The 17,870-nt window shown below is 45.2% G+C and overlaps 1 protein-coding gene across 2 annotated transcripts in view; it reads right to left on the bottom strand.

The window, feature by feature from the left end:
- The window catches only part of LOC118503688 (hemicentin-1), a 182,481-nt gene that overhangs the window by 146,650 nt on the left and 17,961 nt on the right, over positions 1–17,870 (bottom strand). For both annotated transcript variants that reach the window (XM_036037231.1, XM_036037230.1), the window contains exon 2: positions 14,468–15,155. In XM_036037231.1, the coding sequence (XP_035893124.1) occupies positions 14,468–14,570 (103 nt within the window). In that variant the 5' untranslated portion in view covers positions 14,571–15,155. The remainder of the gene's footprint in view (positions 1–14,467; positions 15,156–17,870) is intronic.

A 17,870-nucleotide genomic window follows, 5' to 3' on the forward strand; every position in this document is an offset into this window, starting at 1 on the left:
GGAACTGAACTCCGGGCACGAAACATCATCCGTGTTGAGTGTTGATTGTTTTTTTTGTTGTTGTACTTCTTCCTCTGGTTCAATCTTCTTCAGGACGATCGATCTTTGAGCTCAATCAACTCAATCCTTTTCCCATCGACATTCTAGCACGGGGAGCCAAAACAAAAAATCGAAGCTCATCTTTCTCTCGTTCACCAACGCAAAACCACCGTATGGAATGTTTCGAGCAGATTGAGTTCAACTGGAAACGGATGCTAGCTATCACACACACCCTCGACGCGTCAATGGTAAGGACTCACGATCGATTGAGCGGCGTAAGGTGCCAGTGGTGCCCGGCATGGTGCGTTTTCATTTGCAGAAAAGCCTCTCGAGCGTCCTATCACCGTGATATGGTGAGCCAAACATCGAACGACTGTATCAGATCGAACTATCTCGGGTAATGGATGTGTGCTAGTAAGAAGTTTTTCCATCGGACTCTCGGTACAGTCCTCTGCGTTTTGCCCACTGCTTCCTTGACTTCTCGCCATTTGTTTCCTTCGCTACAGTCTGCAGGTCAGGTGTGCTTTCGGAATGATTTCACTATTTTTACCCCATGGACGAATGGTTGCGTTTTGTTTGTGTGCTCCCGTTCGTACAGCGAAACTAGCATTTGGTTCGAATTCTCCGATGGGAGCTAATCAAGGCCAGTTGGCAAGGTCGAACGTTGTTGCTACTTTACTCGCTTCGTTCCACGCCTCCCAAGGGTGGATTTTTCCGGTGCTGATCAAATACATAAAGGCGCTTCTGCAATAGGGATGTTTTTGCCTTTTTCAATACATTATTCTACCACCCTGCACTGGATGGCTACAGTAACATCGTCACTAGGGAGGGCGTGTGTGTGTGTGTGTGTCTGTGTGTAGGCTCGTCGCTCATTAATGCGATAATTGTTGCAATTTTCTCCCAGGGCATTCATTCGCCGGTGGAAAAAGAAAGCATGGAAAAGAAGCCATAAAAGTGATTGTTGATCGTACGGTTTGCATCGGAAGGGCACGCGAGTTATTGTGAAGTGTTGTGAACTGAAGTGAATTGCTGACGTTGAAGCAACAGTCGTAAAACGCGTGTTGATAACATCCAATTACTTGTCAGTAAGTGGTTTTCGCGTGTTTCAATTCAATTTCCAAGTCGCTTACGGGTGTGAGGTTACGGGTTAAGGTTCAGGATTCTACGGACATGAGACGATGGTAGAGTAAAGTTTCGTTTTAAACCATTGCAAATTAAAAAACATGTATGGTATGAAGCTTCAATCATTTGAAAGCTCTTTACTTCATGTGGATCATTTGAAAATATTTTTTATTTATGATGAGTAGATCAATTACTAGCAACCCTAGATAGGCCAAGAATTGTAGGAGCTGTTTTTAATTGGACCTTGAATAATTGAAGGCAGAAAACCCAGGTACGAAATATATTTGTATCATTTAAACAGAAGCACCTACAGCAAACATTGAGGATTTATTCGAATTACTCAAATATTTTTCCAAGAAATATAATGTAGTTACCGTTGCTCTAAAGAATTCTGATTAACGTAGTAGAAAAAAAAGTCTGCTATGCACACGATAGGACCGGGGTTAAAATCCCATCCGGACCGTCCCCTCCGTATTGAAGACTCCCTATACGACTTCATGGTATCTATAAGTCTAGGAAGTCAGAAATGGCAGGCATGACCTAAGAGGTTATTAGGTCGCTAAGCCATAAGCCCATTAAACCTACGATGTTAGCTTCAAATAATTCTAACCGCATATGAAATTTCACTCCTTTTGCCTCTACTACATATTTCTTCCATGGGACGCATAAAATCATGCAAGTCACATTACAGATATAAACTGATCCTTATTCTAGAATAAAATAGAGCATCCGAATAGAATCAGCAATCCTGAAACTCATTTCTTCTCTCTTTCCGTTTGGGATTCCATCTTAAAGCTTCTGTATGATTTTCCCATTACGGATTTAAATATTCATGCTGTGCCGCCAGTCAACATGTGTTTCGAATGATGTACTGCCACTACCCACCAGCACCACGTATGCAAAGCGGCAGGAAGCCACTTAAGAAAGCGTTTCGAAAATGCGACTTGTGTGTGATCTTCCCAGGTGAAAGAACGAAAAGGGGCACACTGCCAAGCCCAACGGGTAGCTGTATAATTTTCCCCCTAATTGGGGTTGTTCCGTACCGTGTACGTTTATCATATGTTAAGGCAGGATACCGGATGAGCTGCCCGCTGCGGAAGATGGCAAGCATTGGATTAGATCCCCATTTCACTAGAGGCACTGTCTCGGGAGGCGCAAGCTTTATTGCAGCGCCATTCTCACCATCTGTCAGCCAGTCGGCCGGTGTGGCGGACTAATAAGAGGCGGAACCTTTCTGCCCGAACGCCAGCCTGTCCGATGGATGAACCTCATTCAGTCGGTCGTTGGTGGTCGTAAAAAAGTTAATTATTTTATATGAGCTACGTGACAAATCTTTTCCTCGCCAGGGCCCGGGCCAATCCTTCGTCCGGCGCTAACGATTTGCGGCCCGGGCGGTGGGCTGATGGTTGCGAGAGTGTAATTTGTGTGACCTTTCCCAACCTCAATTCGCAGATATCTATCCTGTTGATACAAAAACGGGGCCACACCATTGTTTCACCGGCGGAGATCACGAAGGTTCTAAATCTCGTCGACGTCGACCCGGTTTTGCTGTAATTACAAACGACCTTCCCCCTTTTGGCGAGGCCACCTTGTCGGTGCTAGTTTGAGCATGGGCATGAAAAAAACAAGGAAAACTGTCGAGCAGATCGGGCTAATCGTTCCAGGGGTTTCTCGCACAAGGGAAACCTCTTTTTTGCTGCTATTCTAGGAACCGGTGTCCGCTCATTGATCCGTCCTGCAGCAATGGTTTGCCAGTGAGTGTGGCTGTGTCTGCCGATAAAAATAGTGCCCACGGTGCCTGCAATGGGTCATTCTACTGTCCTTCAGACTGCAGGTTTTTCCACCGTTAGTCACACATCCTCTGCAGGGAACTATCAGGGTGGAAAATCGGACCAATTTTTTTTTGTGCACTTTGTTTTCTTCCATTTTACTCCAGCTGCTTCCAGTTGCTTCGGTGTGGTGGGTTGTGTGGCGCATCGTCCAGGGAGCTACACCGGAGATAAATTTATCTCACATAAGGGAACACTTTTTTATTGCCCGTTGCACTTTGCACCCGTGTAACACGTGTCCGTCCGGGTTGCGGTGCCGGATTGGGTTAAAGTTATCTTTGGCACCCAGGGTTGTGGGTGCTTGTAGGTGAGGATCACATTTGCTCCAACCCCCCCGGCAAGGCATCTGCACCTTCACCGAACACTCTGCAGTCGTGGTGCATCTGTATCGGTCCGCTACTGCAGCCGGCAGACGACAGAAGCAGCGGTCGGGTAGCTCAGCAAAGGATTTGGGTGAGCCAAAAACGGATCCGATCTAAAACGGCAACCGATGGGAGGCTAAGCTACCGTGGCCGGATGTAGCAACAGATCCTGCGAACGAAAAAAAAAAAAAAGAAACTAATCCACTAAGCGGGGATGATGTGGTTTTGTTTCGTGCTTCACACTTCACAGACTGTGGGGTCCAAGGTCGATCGGAGCGCTACGAAACGGGTGAACCAGATACCGATGGAAATCGTAAAGCCGGAAGCGGAACAGTAACTGCCACGCCATTAACATTGCATCGTGAAATTGTTGGAGGAAGTATTTGAAGCACACGTTGGCATATCGTTCTGGTTTCGCTGAATGTTTGCCTTCCGTTTTTGGGGCATCGGAGCAATTTTTCCTTCCATGTAAGAGTGGCTGCGAAATGCATACCTGGGAACGTTATATGAGCAACGGCATTCAAAGAGTTTGTGAGAAGGCGAGACAGCAAGAGAGAGCAAGAGAGAGAGAGAGCGAGAGAGAGAGAGTGCGAAAGAAGAAGAACAAAGATCCCATTGCACACCTGCCTACGAGCCAACGATGGTGACAGTCGGTAAAAGTTTGATACCAAAGGGCATTTTCAACCCGTGCCCTTTTCTTTTTTTCATTGCCTTTTGAAAATGGAAAGTCTTTTTGTTTTGGAGCTAAAATTTTGATTTCACTCTGCAAATGGTACAGTTTCTACTCACGAGAATGTAATTGTTGCATTTTTGGAATCTTCCGTGTACAAATGTGATCAACAAAATTGATTTCATCTGTTTCACGGTGACAGCGAATGGAATGCCATATTGGCAAAAAACGTAGACAAAAATCGGTTAAAGAAAATTTGTGAAACATAGTAAATAGATAAACATCCTATTTAGGGAAAACTTCCTCATCCTGATTTCATCAGTTCATTCCAATCACTCATCCTATCACATTCGACCTTCGGAAACAGCAAGCGGAATGCATAACGATTAGGCGCGAACAGCAAGACGGGTTGCGTGTTTGTCATATAAGTCTATATTTTGGATGATTGCCCCAAATTTCAAACAGGCCAATCATCATAAAAATAGCAAATACTTTAGAACAAAACTATTGTATAAAGACAAAAGGTACGTTTCGCATTATACTTCATTGGTTTCATAAAAGTATTACACTACAATATTTCACTTCACAACTAGCATCAACGTCAGGTCTGCTGATGAGACTCATCTTTGATGGATGATAAGATCCTGCTGCGTCCCTTCCCTACTAAAACCCGTCACACATTCCCCAAACTCTTGCAAACTACGAGCAAACGTTCCGTAAATACCAAAAGTTTTCGGATGTGTTTTCACTCAGGAAAACTATCCGCTCCCCAAAGTCGTTATCCGACCGCCCTCGTTGGAGTGAGCAGGCACGTCAAATTTCCATCTCCAATCCTTTCGCTTTTTACCAACATTCCGGCGAACGCGAGTATAACAAGACTCTCATCCTTCAAGACATCAGACAGGTACCTGTGCCTTGGTCGGCAGCTCAAATCTTTGGCCCAAAAATCTTGACGATGAGATTAAGAACAACTTCCTCGCAGACAACGTGCCTCTCGCCGGTCGTTCGCCCACTCTCTTCGGTCTCCATCGCCGGCCACCAATCACTAGCGCGTTCCCCGCATTCCGGCACTAGTTGGTGAAAAGTGTAGTGTATCAAAAGTTTTTGATTTATTTTCTGCTGCTCAGGCCCGTTTTCTCATTTGCGGGTCCATGGGAAAGGTAGGCTTCGGCATCCTTCGGCCCGTCGGCCATCCGCTCGAACGGAACAAATTGGGGACGGAGCAGAGCGCTCGAGCGAGGGACAGGCTGATAATGAAGATACGATGTTCGTTGAATTGTTAAAGACTTTCGTCTTTTGGTGTGTACATTTGCTGTTCTTTTGGTTCCGTGAGGAAGGTAACGGGTACGGGTGGTTAGTTTCGAGAAGGCTTGCATGCTGTACGGCACGAGCCTGCAGTCTCGTTTTTCGTTGGGTGCGACTATACCAGAGTTATGTTGTGCCGCATCTCGGGGGAAAACCTTCCCCGGTACCTTCCGCTCAAAATCTCGTTCAGGTCATCCCGCCGTACATCTTCATCATGACCGTCATTCACCGGAGTTATTTGGCGGAGTTCCGACAACAAACATCACCGGAATAAAGTTTTCCTCGGCCAACATTGAGGCTGGCTCCGGTTTATGAGAGTTTCAGAAGACCCACTAAAGCTGGCCCCCAAAAAGGCACAGTTACGACGCGACGAACAATGAACGTGCCAAGCATCGCTGCAGTTTTAGTGGAATTTTAAATGTATTAGAAATTAAATATTAACACAACGCCACACTTTCGACCCGGGGGCCGGGCCGTGGTATCGATTTATTTCACGCCGTCTTTTACCTGGGAACTGTCTCACCTGGCTCAGTTTTGCCTGTCTTGGGAAAATCTTCAGAGCGCCCCTTTTAGAGCTGTGCTTGTTCGTTATGCACCTACTTATGCCCTTTCGAGCACTCTCTCTCTCTCTGTCTCTCATTTTCTCTTCCTATCTCTTGCATGCATTCCTGTACGGTGAAACTATTCACATCAAACAGCCTTGAAAAACGTACAGGTAGGTACAGTTGGTCTCTAAGCAAAGGAACTCCAACCGCCATTTGTCAGGCCCGGCTTCCCGCACGGTGCTGGAATCGGTGAGCATAATGCGTTTCATCTCACGGACTTCAGTGACGCTTGCCCCACCCCGTTAAGACCTAGTTGAACCGTGAACCGTGTGCCTGTGATTGTGGAAATCCGGTCGCTTTTCCGGCCCGGTAGTATTGCACAGTGGGGGAAATTAGAATGCTCCTTGAAGTGAATGAAAATAATGAGCTTCAATTTAGCACCAGCTGCCGTCAAACATTCTGCGCGACGAAGCCAGGCCATGTTTGTCTGCGATAAACCGCAGACTTTGATGCTTTGTGCGACTGGGCGCGCGATGTGTGTTTCTCGGGGCAGGGCCGTGCGAAGGAAATTCGCGCGCAAAGGAGTGAGTAAATAATTATATAACCACCGGCTGACGTAGCGTTGCGGTTGTCATGGCGCTTGTCCTACGGCAGCACACTGCGAACACGGTGATTGTTTAAGGTTTTATCTGCAAAGCGAGTTACCATGCTTCGGCGAGAGTTTGACATTTCGCTGTGCCTGTGTGAGATTTGTCCGAAGAGTGAGCGCCCGTGCTGACGTGTGTGCGTGTGTGTGTCGTTAAGAGCATATTTAAATAAATTATCGCACAAACGTGCTCCTTCGCATCGCAAGTGTTATGTGACCGTTAGCATGCAAAAAAAAAGTTTCACCTGTATGTGTGTGTGGAGATGTCTCTCACCGTCCCAGAAGGCGCCGGGAGCCGAAAGCCGAAAGGATAGTTTTGCGTAATTTATTCTGACCCATTGCTTTCGGGCGGATGTTTAATCTGCGCTTATGGCGGAAGCAATGAATAAACACTAATGCGATTGCATCCGGGATTTGTTCCGTACGTACTGTGCCGGGTGAGAAAATACCCTCGGATGAAGCTGGATATGAATGGGAATGTTCGCTAATGAGCGCTTTGTGGTTGGTCGGTTTCCTTTGGCATGTGTTCGATCAAACATCACGTCATGGGAGACCAGTGATGATTTGAGCCGAGGTTGAAAATCGTATTAAAAATTCATACCAACATCAGACAGGAAAATCTTCTACTAAACATGGTAATGATATCCTTGTGTAACATTTATAGCTTACACTCCATATTCTATAAAAGCAAAAATAACTTTAACTGCAGGAAGTAGCATTATAGACAAAATTGGTAAAAACGATTAATATTAAATTCCTGAAAAATTTATATAACCAGTTTTAAATTTCGTGGTTTCCGTTCTTGGTTATCCATTTTCGTTGGTGCAAAACTTATTTATCGCTTTCAATTGATGTTTTCTTCACTCGAAGCATTCTCCTCCCAAACGTGAAATGGTTAATGATAAAGCTGATGACATAATTGAATCGAACGATTAATTCATCACACCGAGAAAAGTTTTAACTCCCCCTCCGGAGCGGTTCTCATTCATGATAATCCCAAAATCAACGAACTTTGATTGAGGTTCATTGCTTGCAAGGGTTCCCTTTAAAGGTAGCGGAATTTGTCGCCACGAAGCAAAACAAAAAACCTCGGAGCGAAAGGATCTTTACCAGCCCTTGGCAGCAGGACGATATTTAATGTTTCGGCTCGTGCCGGCCCGCACTGATCTGGGGACGGGTTTTGGAAAATTCTACCGTACCGCAGTCGCGCTCGAAGTTCTAATTTTGGAAAAGCGTGTCAAAAGGGCTGATCCCGGAAATTGTGTCTGAGCTAGAGGTTGTCGATGGTGAAGCGAACACCGTGGTCGTGAGTGCGTGCGAGTGCAAATGGGATTTCAGCGGAACAGACGCAGGATTCCCCCTGTCTATCCCCCTGTCTATTTCGGGGCCCAGCGGGTTGAAGTGTTCGTCTTTTCCTTTTGTCCACACTAGGCGCTTGCCAGGTTGATCAACATTTAGCAACCGGAGAGAGGCCCGCTAGAGTGGAAAAATGCTGTTTGCTTTCAATTTCCACCTGAGTGCGGATAAAGCGTAGGAAAATATGCGTACACTTGTACGCCGCTGGTTTTGTTTTCTTTCTCTCTCTCTCTTTCTCTCCTCTTTCGCTTTCGCTCCCTAGGGGGACGTTTGTCCCGTTCAATGCGATGGTTCAATCATCGATCAGCTTTAGCCGGGGTAGTGTACAGAAGGGAACGGAAGCATCCGCGCCGACCCGACAGTGTTCGAATAAATTATTCTACACCATCAACCGCGCATACCCTAAAAGCTGTCCCTAGATACCTTGCTTCTGTCGGTGGCTGTATGTGCGTGTGTGCGAAAGGTAAAATGGTGGTTCAAATGGAGTACGAAGAATTACGGTTTTTGGGGGTTTGCTGTTTGTGTCGCAAAGGACAACAAGGAGCGGGCGGCCAGCGGTGGAAAATCAATACGAAGCTGTTTAGTTTTCTTTGTGATTTTATATGAACAGGTGATGCGGTGAATGAGAAACGGGTAGATTTATTTAAAACGTCGCATTTATAATAACAGATTGTTAGAACAACATCAAACCGAATATGTTTCTGTATTTCGGCTGGAAATCGGGAAAGAGGGCAACAAAAATAAAGAGCTACGGCAACACATTTCTAAAATGCAACAGACACAAATAGGAAAATGGAGTGAAAAATGGTTTTAAAATTATTAGCGAAGACTGTGACAATATATTAAACACCATAGCATCACTTTTGAATATAGTGCTCCTCAATAATACAAGCAGAGACTGGGTCTAACCATTAGCAATACTAGATTTCAGATCGCTTACATCGAATCTCTAAAATTTTAAGTTTTGAATTTATACAACATTATATATAGTTTCATTTTGTATATAGGGGTGGTCCGGTGGCCGATACGATTCGGGGGCCTGTCTTTACACGGCAGGATCAGGGTTCAAATCCCATCCAGACCGCCTCCCCGTACGTAGAGCTGACTACTTTACTACGGGTAAAATTAAGTCACAGAAAGCCAAAAATGGCAGGCCGAGACTTATAGAGGTTGTTGTGCCAAGGAAGAAGAAGAAGATATATAGTTTCAAAATACACAACTTAATTAATTTTGTATACCAATGCGATCATGCTATTAAATTGTAACCTCTGGATGGAAATAATTATCATTATCGGTATGTTTACAGCAGCTGAAAGTAAACATGATGCGAGGTCTGCTCATCACAATAAATAATACGGTAAGCGTGTCATGTAATAACACCCATCAAAGCGCACGGAAACTGGTCAAGTATTAGCGACTAGTCCTAGCCCCAACCACCACGCATCCGGTCCTTCGCTCCACATCAAAGCCTAACCCATTAGTAACATTTGTTATCGAAGCGTCGCAGCTGTTGCTGTTGTGTTGTGGAGCGAAAGTTTATGCGAATATTATCGCTTTCCAATAAGCGCCACAGTATCTCCCCTCATAAATGTATAACAAATTCGATATTAATCTTTCAGCAGGACGATGGATCGTACCGTTTAGAGGGCGGGCGTGTTTTTCTTGGCTCTCGGTATCTCCGGGTGTTGGCTCATGGTAGACAACGTCACCACCCGAAACGTCAAATGTCACGTGCATGAATACGTGTGAAAAATTCATGTGAATCGTGAAGCCCTCGTTTGCCGACAGCACTTCCCAGAAGCAGTTGAAATAAAAACATAAAAAATGGCTCCCGCTTGAAGGACATCCGTCCGGGTGGGGTGAGATGGGACGGTGGTGGGAGCTACCCCTAAGGGAAAGTAAGCACACGCTCGCACTCGTACGGTGGCAAGAGGTTCTCCTTCCGAGCAAGGGTCACCGAAAGTAAGAACAACAAAAAGCGATAGTCCACCGGCCAAATGTAGGACCAGACGTTCGCTTTCGAGGGCATGGCGAAGACGGTGGTAGGCTAACCCGCTGGCCATCTGCAGGAAGCAAAGGATACGTGAACACATCAAAGCAACTTGAGTGGTGCAGATGGAAAGCAAAACGAGCGATACATAAACATTGCTTATGAGAGTCATTTTTTTCCTCAATTCCTCGCTTGTCTGCTCACTTGGCTAGTGTAGAAACCTTTCATCACCTTTCGCTGCGGCGTTGCTTTCGTCATCTTGGAAATGTGTTTTTATGTTTTTGGCTACCTTCCTTTTTTTGTTGTTTATAGCACCCTACATGTAATACGCTTACACGCTAGCTGACTTTTTTATGCAGCTCAAGTGCCCATTCGATGACATGTGGAAGAAGATGTGAGAGTAACGGCAGCAAAAAAGTCATCCCTGTGTCACCGAATTTTTACATGTACCACAGTCTAACGGTCTATAAAATGTTTATCTTGAAATGGCCACCCGACGAAAGCCTCTTATCCGTTTTTGGCGTAAGGTTGAGTGTTGGAGAAAGAAGGACAGTCAAAATAAAGGAAAGACACAAAACCTCAATCGACAAAACACTGTCACTCGGTTGACGGTGATAACGGAGCTCGCAAGGTGTCTCTGCACCGATCAGCTCAACCCCGTGATTCATATGTGTAACAGGATGAGTCAACAGTGTTACTGTCTGTTATGGGTGCTTGAGTCACTGGTTGGTTTTTTTTGCGAAAGACACAAAGAGGGTACGAAACCCCACAACACAACAGTGAATTGCATGATGTACTTAGCTGGGAACGTTTTGTTCTTGTTTTTCCCCCCTAGCTCTCACAGCAACGTTCGTGTCTCGTCAACACATGCGAAGAAAAGACGTTGTCCCTGCTGTCAAAGAAGGCACGTTGTGCTGGTGTTGAAAAAGAACGAGGAGACCAACTTACCAAGCCATAATAAGCTTCATCTACTGGCGGGTTTACTTAATTGAAAGCTTATGCCATTGCAGCGTTGCACGGGAACGCCTTAAACGTACTCGCCAACCCGCTGACAAACGGCCCACGACTCACAAGGACGTGTTTATGATGGTAATAAAGTGACATTGACCCTAAGTGCATGACTTGTTCAGCTTTAGGTTTTCCCGGTGTTTTGCCGTGCTGTCGTTGGACCGTTTTGTTTCTCCGTACACGTTTACAATCCTTAGCCGCCGGTGCAGTGCTATGGTTTCCTAGCTTTTCACACCCATTCCCGATCGGGTTCAGTCGCAAAATGGGATAAGTGAATGAATATTGTCCGACCGTACGTTGCACGACCGTACTGTTTTCGGACAGAAAAAGGCTGAGCTCAAGTATCCACCGAACGTGATGTAATGTCCAGACGCACCAGACGCAGGCATAACAGATAAAAGAAATGGACTTAGGTGGACAACCACTGGTTCTGTTGGGTGACATTTTTCGCACAGGGGGTTTCTTGTGCTTTGGGGATAAAGTTTCTTTCCGATGAGTTACTTCACAATGAAGTAGATTATTTACGTTGCAATTAACTCTTTGAAAATATATTTATTTTAACTTTTGTGTGTGAAAGTGTGACCAAGACTTTAAAATATTAAGGACCTTTTTTCCATCCATCTTAACAAATTTTCGTTGTGTCTTATACCAAGATAGTTGAAGAAGCTCAGGTAAGCCACAAGTCAACACGGTAGTGCTAGGTACAACCACAACCGTTTTCCCGGATTTTTCAGGAATAACAACAGAATCCATCATCTGTAAAAAACGATCCGCTAGGGACTTTAGTTCTTGGATTGCCTTAAAGACCCGTCCACCAAGACGATAAGACAAACAACCTATCACCGAATCACTCCCACTACCCACCAAAGTTCACATCGAGCAGATCGAGCTTTTCCCCTGAGGACAACAGAAAAAAAAGCCGTCCTGTAGCCATAAAACCAACCAGCTTTCATGGGAAAATACTTGATTTTGTGGAAGCGAATCATCCCGGTTTAGCTTTGAAGCCAAATGGTTGCGCTGGTGGAAGTGGAAAAACAACTGCCAGCAAATGTGTAAAGTGCGCCCAGGGTATGCTCTTTGATCTGGTGGTATTTATTCGCACGAAAAAAAAGAAGATAAAAACAGCCCCAGCGTGCCAGGTACAAATGCATTAGCGGCAAAGTCCTAATTCGGGAGTGCAACCAACGAACCGGTGTGCGTAACCGTGAGGCATGGCATCAAACGAGCAGCAGGTGCTGTTGGGCGTGTAAGAAAACACAACCAAACCAATAAAGCTTAGATGCCCGCCGTGCGCTCTCCACAACAACAACAACAACAACAAAAACGCCGTCATGGGAGAAATATAGCTGAACGACCAGGCGCCTCCATGGGGCAGTTTGTTTTCTAGCTAGCTGCTTTTTTTGTGGTCGTTCTTACATTGCTCCTTATTTTGAAGCTTAAATAAACAACAACAAAACGAAGGCAAAGAAATGGCCAAAACCTACCCGAAAAGCTAGTTCAATGCTCTCAATTTGCTCACCAAACAACTTCATCGGCGCGTTGGTTTTCTTTGGATGGATTCTTCTTCTGGCTTCCAGCGTCATCACACCGACACGAAAGAAGGACTCACAAACCATCGCCAGTTGCTTTGGCGGAAACCATCATCGTCGGCCTCGGTCATCATCGTCGGTTAGGCATGGAACCACCATTCGTGCTCTATCTCTCTCTTTCTCTCCCTCTCCCTCTCTCTCTCTCTCTCTCTCTCTCTCTCTCCTCATTCTAGCAATGTTCAAACGCAAATGTCAATATCAGTAATCGACCGAGGCGCAGCAAAAATATCCATTTCACTTATCGAAATCAATTATCGACCCGAACCGGGAATGGAAAGTTGTGCCCCCGCCAAAGAAAGGGATTTTCGCGTCGTGAAAATAACGATATTCATGAGGTGATGGCCTTTTTGTCGTTTCGCCAACGCGGTGGCACGCGACGGTAAGCGAAGGGTGCGAAAGTTTTGTTTATCGAATTCCGAGATTGTTTGCATTGGTCGCTCTGGTAGTGAAGGTGGGATGGGGCGGGACCGTTGGCACGCGTCTGTGGGGTGCAAAATGGAAGACAAATTTCTAAAGAAAAATAAATCCTCCGTCTGAGCAACCTTCCGCAAAGTTTGATGCTTTTTTCTTTTCTTTCCTTATTTTATTTTCAAGTTTTTCTTCCATTGACTGAAAGGCAAACAATCGCCCGAAATTTGGGTGGATTTTTGAAAAGATTTGTCATATTCATTCGTTTCTTCCAGTGACCAGCTGATGGTGTCATCGGATTTTGGGCGAGTTTAATATTCATAACGGCTTTATTACGACGTGCCATGAGCTTCGAAAACGAACGTTCAAAGTGGAAAAGCGAGCTTATCCTGAACAGAAAGGGAAGAGCAACCGATCAATACAAAAAGGATCGAAAAGTTCGATTTCAGATCCTGTTCGACCCATTCGGTCAACAATCGTACGGCTTGTGTATTTTGTTAGCCAATCTATCAATACACAATCCGCACGCCATTCCATCACAACTTGCTTCCCGCGCGGGATGGTAAATTGCTGCAAACGATTGGTTGCGCCCACTCGGCGCTTCGTCACCTCCACAAGCACCCACAGAAAAACGGCGACGGGTTGCAAGAAAAATGGGCAGCAAATGACTGGCCATTAGGCAAATTGTAGCTCTGGTTGCAAATTTGCTTTCATTTTCGCGCAACTGCTTGCCGTGACGATGAAATATTCATCGGCGGGTCGAGTGCAAAATGCAACATTGACATCAATTTATAAATCAATGTTTTACTACTGCGAAACGCCCCATGCTAGTTGGTAGAAAGGTACGGTGGCAATAACATGCTGGAGGAGTAAAATTTTTACATTGCGTAACTTACGTTGCATTACAGGTGCGTTGATTAAAGTTTCGCTGCAAAATGGTTTGCAATGCATTAAATCATTCACAGCAAATTGTTGGGTTGTGGAAAGTGTATCAATCGGTAAACTAAAATAGTTCCCCCGTAAAATAGCAAGGAATGATTATCCGTATAAATGGTTTAAATAAGTCTAGTAAGCAATTGTATAACCAGCCTGACATAGCTTTCAAGGAAAAGACTTGCATTGAAATAATGCTCTTCTTTTATTGTGAAATGTTTATTAAGCTATCACTGCTAAGGATTTTTACCAGGACCAGGAGAGCGCACAAAAAGGATGCAGACTGAATGTGTTGCGTATTTTCCTAGTCTCACACAGAGTCTCGGATTCTAGGTTAATAAGCTAAAATAATTGTTGAACGTTCACTACATCCTTTTAAAGGGTGTGATGCGTGTTGCATACACAAAGGCGTAAGAAGAATTTAAACGGTTTAAAAGTGAGTTTTGGCAAACATAGGGTCAGATATTGTTTATTTTCCAAATCTAATTCTAAATTCCATATATTCCCCAGAAGTGTGTATCTGAGATCAATCTGGGTTTATTATAAACTATTGAAGTCAGTTAGTATAGTTGAGTTGTACGCTTCTTATACATTAAGTTCATTTCAGATTAAGTTTTACATCCAACAGATTTATCAACCATCCCGCAAGAACATGCATGCCATACCTGCTTTGAATCCTTCGCTTTTCACCTGCACCCACTTGCCACCGCCAACCATCAGCAACAGCATTAGCCGAACTATCGAGGCGAATTTGTGCCGCAATTCCATCGTAGCAAAAACAACCTGACACACCTTTACCACACCGCACACGGTGGCACGGACACCGTGACCTTCGCTTTCAACCCACACAACAGTGCAGGGCTATGAACCTCCAAAGCACACCCCAACGATCTCACTCACTTTACACTGGCACTTACGCTCCACACACCACCCGCACTCACCCTGAACCCGCACGACGCGCACAACGAAAGCACCCACAACTATTAGCACACCCCACGCACGCACACACGCGAACGCGCACACAATAGGTTGCACTAGAACGCGCTGTAATCCGGCACAGGATCGTCGCAAATGATCTTCACGCACACCGTACACCGAACGAACGAAGGTGGCTCACCGCAATGCACCGGCTGACGCACCATGCTGCCATCGGTAGCTGGCAGACCTTACGCCGAGAGCATCTTCTTTCGCAACCAATTCCGTTGCTTCGCACTTGGGAAAGTTTAACGCGCGACTCATACACGCACAAACGCACACGCGGCAACTGAAGTGTGCGTGGTTCGTGTGCTTCACAAACGTACACAATTCGGATCCGGTTCCTCACTACACGATACTGTGGGTGTGTGTGTCACGCTGTAAAGAAAACAAAAGCTTACGGCATGAATGAATGCCAATCATCTTGCAAGAGAAGTTTTTCGCAGAACACTCTCCATGCCACGAACGGAATACAAACGCGGCGGAATGAAGTTTTCACCCAAGAGCTTGAGGTTTTCTTATACTGATATGTGGAAAAAAATTTTAAACTATTTACAAAGAAATCACTATGAAGTTGATAAACTATTAAAACTAATATCTTCTGCTATTAACCAATGAATGATGGGCTTAAGCTTTTACTCTCATTATAAAAAACCATTAAAGCGCACTAACGAACATTTCCCTTTCAATTTTAAATTGGGGTTTTCCGACAACCGGTGACACCGTTGCACTGGTGATTCGATTCGAGTAAAAAAAAGAGCAAATTCACGCAAATTCATCAACCCAGTTTTAGCGCGAATCAAATCGAGTCCTTTCAATCCCGGGCTCCGTGTGTCAAGCGTACCGAGTTCATTACGTTCCGTCCAGTCTAAACCTTTTGTCTGCCCGTGCTTCACTTCCTTTCAATGGCACCCAATTAGCGTACGAATGGAAAGCTCCGTGAGAAAAATGGTGAATGCATTTCTCGCCTCAATTTATAACACAAAATAAAACACACACACACACGAAGGGAACTCGAACGGGCTGTCGGGGATTTAAATCGTCCGCAGTTAGCGGAAACGGTGAGCTAGTTGCTGTCATCACGAACCCAACTGCTCTAGGTCGTTCATGTCGTTAGCAGTTGTCGATTTGAATGGCATCGTTGCGTTTGCTGGGTATGTATTTTTTTTACTGCTTTGTCGTTCACGCCGGGACTATTTTTGTGGCGTTTGACGTTCACCAGCGGTCGTGTGAAAAATGCATCTCTTTTTTTTCTTGTTCTGCTCTTTTGTCACTTGGCAGATTTGCTGGTGCGTTCCAGCGATGGTGGTGGCGTATTTTGTTTGATTGCTGACAGTCTATCGGCATCGATGCGGTGATCAACTGCAAAGAGAGCGAGAAAGAGAGAGAAAGAGAAGAAAAATGTCAGACACATAGTAATGTACCGAATCTGGCTCAACACGAGAGCAAACGTGAACGAAAAGTGAAAGTTTTAATTGCTTCCAAGCAGACGAAAACAATATAAAAAAAATCCCCCGTGCATGGTAAACAGCACCAAATGCGTCAAAATGATGCTCGAAAGCATATGAAGCCGAGTAGACACACACAAGACAGGGCGGGTAATGTGTAGAAAGGATCCTGACTACCCGTTCGGTTTCAATTTTTTTCGTTTTCAACTCAAAGCGAACGGATAAAATTATTCGAATCACGTTTCTGGCGTGATCTGCTGTAATTTTTGCTGCCACGCTACCGAAACCGGGGAACCCTGAAATGTGACCGAAGATTTATGTACTAGCTGATGCGGCGAACCAGCGCTGCAATGATCCTCAACAAAAGGCAAAAAAAGTTTCTTCATTCCGTTCGGGTGAGACTACCAACAGCGAGAGTGTACCGAGCGGATGATCGGAGAACAGCACGGTTGTAGTTTATTTTCTTGCCACATGCAGGCAGTACGCCACCGGGTAAAGTTTCGGTGTTTCGCTCCGATTACATCGCGTGAATCGGCCGAGCCTCGAACCGGCGGACCGAAACAGAAGTAAATTGTCATATCCCACGGAGGGAAGGGGAAACAGATGAAGTAATTGAATACAGCGAAACGAAGAGCGTTCCCCCAAACGACGGGTCGGGGGAGAGAAACAAAAAAAAGCAAACACGGGGACAAAATAATATCTCGAATCCTGCAGCACTCATAATGTGCTGGTATCCTCGCGTAAGAATCCTGCCGGTTGCCCTGCGAACAGTTGCTGCCGCATCGCATTACGAAGCACGTAGCACGTCGGTGTGCTGTGAATAGCTTCACATCAATTGATGAAGACGGCAGAACAGAGAGAGAGAGAGAGAGAGGGAAAAGAAGCGGGGCCCAAAACCTAATTACTGGTGGATACAATCTGACCACTCATAAATAATCATGAACGCTTTATTAAATGTAGCCAAAACTACCACCGAAGAAACCATGGTGCGGTGTGTGTGTGTGCGAGGAGCTATCGAGGTGAAAAGTGGAAGCTAAAATGGCAGCAGAAAGCCACGCCAAAACACGTGCTGGGAAGTTTTTTTTTTGGGGGGAAATAGAGGGAAAAGCTCAGAGCGTTTTTTCCCCTCCCTGTGTCTGTTCGGTATGCTCCAGTCGATGACCAACTAGCACGGACCCATCATCTTTGGTAGCATAAATCGAGTACAACGACGGTGTAGTCAATAAGAAAGGACACATACAACATCGTGATTTAGTTTGGATTTTTTTTTGCGTGTTGCTTTCTTGGGGATGTTACAATGTTGTGCAATTGTTTGGCAGTTACGGTTGGAATGGTTTTGCTAAAGAGTAATGTTTCTTTGTTCAGCGTAGCTCAATATTTTCAATAAAATAGTAAAAATATTATGCTAACCGGGAATCCCGCTAGTAGAGGCGACAACTGAGCCGGTCTTCATACGGCAGGACTGGAGTTCAATTCCCATCCGGACCGTTCACCCGTAGTGAGGACTGACTAGCCAACTACATGGTAAATAAGTCTAGTATGCCACAAAAGGCAGAGCACATCATAAGAGTGCAAAGTGCCACGGTGCAAGTTCAAATATTATGTAGAACTGCAGTACGTTTAAAGCAACTTATACAAAATGGCA

This window comes from Anopheles stephensi, chromosome 2 (assembly GCF_013141755.1).
Source record: "Anopheles stephensi strain Indian chromosome 2, UCI_ANSTEP_V1.0, whole genome shotgun sequence".
NCBI classification, from domain to species: domain Eukaryota; kingdom Metazoa; phylum Arthropoda; class Insecta; order Diptera; family Culicidae; genus Anopheles; species Anopheles stephensi.